This window comes from Podarcis erhardii, assembly GCF_964252035.2.
Source record: "Podarcis erhardii genome assembly, contig: HAP1_SCAFFOLD_385, whole genome shotgun sequence".
Taxonomy (NCBI): Eukaryota; Metazoa; Chordata; class Lepidosauria; order Squamata; family Lacertidae; genus Podarcis; species Podarcis erhardii.
Window position 1 is genome coordinate 36,259 of NW_028292780.1, and position 6,096 is coordinate 42,354.

The window sequence follows — 6,096 nt, forward strand, 5'->3', positions numbered from 1 at the left end:
ACGAACATAAATACGCACACATTCACAAAGAAGCATGCATACGCACGCACACAAGGACTACTGCAACTGTCACATTTCTAGTTACTGTCTTGCCACTAGGACTCTTCTCTACTCTTTTTAGTAATCTGATTTCTCTTGCATAGTTTCCGTGCCGCTGTATCCCTCGAGTCTGCCTATCAAAACACATGTAAGTTCACCGGAGAGCTGTGCGTTATAAATGCTACCCCAATATGTCTTCTTTTTCCTATGTTTACATAGGCACATACTGAATTGTTTACCTGTATTTTGTATATGAAAATGCTGTAGTAATATGCTCAGACGCGAAACCTAGGCGACTCTACCCATATTGTATACAATAGTTCCGAGAACTTCTCAGCTGTTGCACATTTTCAAAAAATCACGTAAATTCTTTGATCCTCCTCATTGAAACTGACTCTGGTTGAGCACGCACTGCTCGTATTCACTGCAAGGCTTCGGACTGTGAGTGCGTGTAAAGCCTTGAATCAACTGCCGCACAGGTATGATTCGCGTTATTGACGATATTAATTTCATGCCTTTTTCTTCGTCGTAGCTGCTGATATGAGAGCTATTCTGTTGTAGAAGTCATTCTCGCTTATGAGTGAAATTAGAATCAATGGAAATAGCACCGTTTACAATTGTAACTTCGCGAACAAAGACGTTTCATTTTCGTTTCAGTAGACTTGGATGAATTTCCGAATTTTTCTGTCAACAAATTTTGCAGACAATTCACGCAAAATTGCAGCAACTTCTTTAAATGGAAGGGAGCGACTGCTACCGTAGAGGGGGAGTGAAAGCAGCTGTATCGTTACAGTAAAACAGTAGATCTTAGGAACAACGGATACACTGGTCAATTTCTTCTGTTTAAGATCCATTTCACTTGAGGAACCACGCCAGCATCTGTGGCGTTTCCGGCACAGCAATTCTTGTACCGAGTATTCGCTGCTGCTGAAATAGCGAGAAAGATGGCGCGCTTCTACAACTCGCGCAACTGCAGGATTGAAGAAATTGTTTCAGAGGCGAGTTCTACACACATGTGCGAACATCAGCTGCTGCAGCAAAGCACTCCCATTTCATACTTAAGACAGAAGCAGCAGCGAACCGGTAGACAAGAGGCTGTGTAAGAAAAGCACTACCAGCACCAGGCAGACCGCCAATTGCAGTGATTTGCTGGAGTAGGTGGAGTTTCGTAGCAGTAAGCGCTGCTCTTCAATATGAACACCAAAAGCAACGTTGGTAACTGTTTGAGCTGCTCCAGCACTAGCCGATCATGTTGTAGCTGTACCCGCAGGAAGGCGCAGCAGCCACGATTTGCTAGATAACCTACAGAAGAGAAGAGAAAATGAAATGGTTTAAAGGAGGGCCTTTGTATACGGCTCAACACGCCTATACGCGGCGGCAAGGCTTGAAAGTTTTTTTCTGCATATGTGCAAATAGCTTTCGACTTGTATGTTTCTTCGTGCAAATGGTCGCGAGCACACATTCTTATGTTGTTGAAATGGTTTTCCAAAGTCTCCTCCGCCCATGCAACAACAGCGTGATACCAGCTAGCCGAAATCTTATCGAACAGCGGCTGCTGTAGAATTTACTTCTTGCAGTCTGTCGCGAGACATTCCAAGCTGTTGTTTAATGCTGTGATAAGATAACATAAGAGCGTAGACGTGCAGCTGCAGATTTACTCTTAAATCAACTGCAATTTCCGCATCTTATTAGTGGCTCAAGATGCTTGTATACCAAACCCTTCTTGCGAAAGCTTTTGCTACAGCGATGTGCGTGCTGCGATTGTTGCGAGAGCCGCTGCCACAATGAAGTGCATGCTGAAATGTGCTGCTCCTGCATGTCGGGGATGCTAATTATTTCAGGTTTAGTAATATTTTACTGCCATGGTGCTCCTAAAAGTGCTGCGCAAAACAAAGCAGCAGGAACGCGAGCTGCGTCTACTGATTCTGTAAGTTGTGCTGCTGCTGCTGCGTGCAAACGCTTGACAGAGTTGTATACAAGCTTAAAAGCACAGTTGGATACACTGACGCGGATACAGGAGTATAAAACTATTCGGCTGAAGCAACTACCTTTCTGCAAAATGAAGTATAAATGTGCTTCACCATTTAAGCTGCCTCATGCACATTTTTTAATCGGGAGCGCCCAATAATGAAACGCCAAAATCCTGTTTGAAAGTTTTCATGTCAAATCTATGTATATGTAGACAGAGGGAGGGAGACATTCTGTGTGTCGAAGCTCACTGAAACCATTTGCTCGCTGCTCATGTTAATTCAGCGACGCTGATTGCATTGAAAGAAATCTTCTTTTCCTTGGCAGCGGGTGTTAGTCAACAGCAAAGACAGTGCCTAATATTGTTGTGACACTCTAGGAAATGCTGCTGCGACAACTTCACAGCCGAAGCAGCATCAAAAACCGAAAAGTTGTGCAAGTGGTCACAGGTATCTTGTCACCGAAGTAGCCGCCTACAAATAGCACACGTTCAATTTGATGTGTATGTATGTATATACAGTAGAATCGATATGAAAGTCCAGGTTTTCCTCGTTTCTTGCACTGAAAAACATCGTATGCAGGGGCGCCCACAAATGCTGCCTGTCATTATATTTGTTCTGATAGAGTAAGTAGAATCGTAAACACTTCACTTGCGTTTGACACACTTATACATATATATATACATATGTATATATGAATAAGAAAGGGTTGTCAGTTATATCTGCACATACGTAGTGGCCGAGAGCTAAAAATTTTCTGCCTGCGTACGAAACGGTGCCAAATTAGTCACTTTTATGTCTCGTCTGATTGCAGCGGCCTCGACAACGCGGGGAAGACGACGATAGTGAAGAAGTTAAATGGGGAACCCACAGATACTATCTCTCCCACCGTTGGGTTCTCTATCAGTACTCTCCAGTTTCTTGAGTGCGTTTCGCAATCGGTTTTTCTTCTTAAAAGTGTCTGTGCGGCTGTAATTGTGCCTAATGGAATTATTCTTCTTCGGCTCTGATGCCATCAGCACACCATTTTGCTGCTGCTGATATAAGAATGAAGTTTGATACGACTTGTACTTGGCGCTGCAGCTAATCATGCTCATTCATTTTGTTGCAGCGACTTTTTATGAAGATGCAGTTGTTGGCGGTATTGCCTTCCAGATACTCTTACAGTTCTGAGCGGCTGGTTTGTATGTACTGCTGCGGTTGATAGAGGCATGTTCATCTACACAGCTGTATTATACAATTATATACTTCTGTATGTATAATAGAAGTAAAGGTTTATGGCTAGAGATTTATACACCTGTGTCTGAGAACATGTATATGTATCTACATATATATATATATATATATATATATATATATATGTATTTGTATCGAATCAAGCAATGCATCTAAAGTATGCGTGTATGTTTATATGTATAATGTTACATGAAATTTGAGTGAATTTTTTAGATAATGAGTTCGGCTACATCTTATGCCAACAGGAAAATAAATGAGCATGATAACAGACATTATGGGACAGAAAAACGAGACGGTAGGCGTCAACCAAAGAGTAATGAAATCAGAGATTCAAGGGACGGGAAAAGAAAGCGAGATTGAATAGGGACACGGCATATGAGATATAAAAGCTGCATAAGTTTACGACACGCTCAACAGTACTTATGTTTTTTTGAGCGAACGCAACGTTGGCAGATTTTTTGAACGTAGAATTTTAAGCTGCGGTGATCTATCGCTTTTTTCTTCTTTTGAATGTGAACTTCCTATGGAGTTCTGAGGAAGTATATAAAAAAATATAGTCTGCTTCTCTTACACTTAACTTGCCGACGAATTTGTGTGAATGCCTTTAATAATCACTATACATGCCGATGTATTGTTGTATATGCACATACACAGGTAAAATTGAGAAGATAGCAATTATTGTGTACATTTTATGCAGCTCAGCGTCTGAAATATTTTTCCAGTAATACTTTGTTTACATAACATGCAAAATGACTAGCTCCGTGCTGCTTACTTTATCGGACTACTGCACAACGAAATCTTTTTAGTATATATATATATATATATATATGTATGATATAATTGTGTATATACGTAAGTATGTCGCATATGATCATTCCATTTACACCTACCTGGATATTGTATAATTAATACCGTATAATAATCGAATGTAGGTTAAATACCAGGATGTGCAACGTGGTGTATGGTAGACGTAATATATGATAAAGAGCCAGAAAAGCCTCAGTGCTGTGGACAGCCGATTCGAAGTGCACGTATACAGTGAAGGGGGGCTCATCTCTTTCGAAAGGTAGTGTCGAATCTCATTGACTGACAAATTGAGGCTGTAAACGAGGTGCAGAATAAGGCATTACAACCCGCAGTAGCGTAGATAATGACGCTACTTCTTGAAAAGCACGAGACCTTCAACGAAATTTATGCGATGATGCACTACAGCTTCAAGCTGAACATATGGGATGTGGGAGGACAGCGTACAATCCGTTCTTTTTGGAGGAATTATTTTGAAGAAACTGATGGAGTTATCTGGGTGGTGGATTCAGCCGATGCTGAACGCGTGGAAGTGTGTAGAGAGGAGCTTCACAAACTTATGAAAGAAGAGGTAACCTTTTTATGGGGTAGTAAAAGATACTACTATTTGAGGAGACGCATACTAGAGTTTTTTCGCGGCTGTTGCAGATACTAGTTTTGCGCTTTTTGTTACACTCGTCAGTGAAATTTTTCGATTCAAATCCACATGTGGCAAATGGCCTCCGTAACCTTATTTTTAACATTCCGTCTGCCTATAGCCTATTTGCACGAAAATATAATACTCAGACTCTGGTGTGGAGGCACATGAAAAATGCATTACTTTTTTTTTTCATTTACCAAATACTTATGGAGAAAGTGCTGCGTAATATTTTGCTACAATCATGGGTAGAGAAACGAAGTGTCTTGTTATATCCGTCATATGAACAGATATTCCGTACATTAATGTAAGTGTCTGGCCGTGTGTATGTGTAATATACATATGCATATATACATGTACACGTATGAATATATCCATTTTTCTAACGTACAAATCAATTCATTTGTTTTAAAGCACTAAGTGGCAACCCGAAGATTCTGACTTTCGCTGCTTCTCTTCCCAATGCCGTAAATATTCAACGCTGGTTCGTTTTCGTTGGGCACGCTTTTTCTGGAAAGAGAACTTGATGATTGTTCTCAAGGCTTGAGCGGGTATCTCTCCATTGTAGCTCCTACCACCTCTTTGCGTAAAACCTATTTAAATTCAGAGACTTGCTGGAGCGACTTTGCTGATATTTGCCAATAAACAAGACGTGCCATCTGCAGCAACTAGTTCAGCAATTTCAAAGGTAGGTAGTGGGGCGATCTCATTTCTATCATGCGTGAAAGTACATCATCTTTGCAATAATATATTTATCTATTTGTATATATACATATGTGAACATGAATACAATTTTTTTTACATAAAATTTTAAGTGTGGATTAAATCTATTTCCGTGCAAGTATGCCTATACGTATGCACTACACAAAAATATTCACGCATCTGTTTACCATAAATACGCCTATGAAAGAAAAAACTGCGTTTCCTACTGATATTCAAGCCTTCTCAAAAGAGGTATACATAATGATTTACTCGACATTAGAACGCCATTCAGTGAGGAAACAGCTTCCCTGCTTCAACTAGTATTTCTTTTACAAATATCCGTTCGTGTATACACAGGTAGAAGTTAGAAGGCTGTGGTGCGGGCCGAAGGCACGAATATAAATTTATGAAAAAGTTTTGCTCCTGTGGTTTTTCCCGGTTCCTGTTTTCTGAATCGCGTTGCACTGATTTGGTTTCCTATTCTACACACAGGTGGAACGGATCAGTCGACCCTGTGCTATTTGTTTTGCTGCTGCGCTTGTTTGCACCTGTGTATACTACTACACTTTTAATGCTTAATTATAATATCACGTATATAGACAAATATACAAATGCATATGCCTCTTCGTAGACATAGACGTAAACAATGTCTCATGCTGCGTGTCTGTAGCCTAATACATCAGCAAGCTCTTTGTATATCTTCTCACAGGT

The 6,096-nt window shown here is 40.4% G+C and overlaps 1 protein-coding gene across 1 annotated transcript; it reads left to right on the forward strand.

Moving 5' to 3' along the window:
* Positions 1-1,901: 1,901 nt before the first annotated feature.
* On the forward strand, positions 1,902-5,371 carry LOC309334367 (ADP-ribosylation factor-like protein 2; the record flags this gene model as incomplete). The annotated part of the gene is made up of 4 exons (XM_081882353.1): positions 1,902-1,966; positions 2,821-2,931; positions 4,455-4,617; positions 5,291-5,371. Coding segments are annotated over 4 exons (420 nt in total), but the record flags the coding sequence as incomplete, so codon positions are not given.
* Positions 5,372-6,096: the final 725 nt, after the last annotated feature.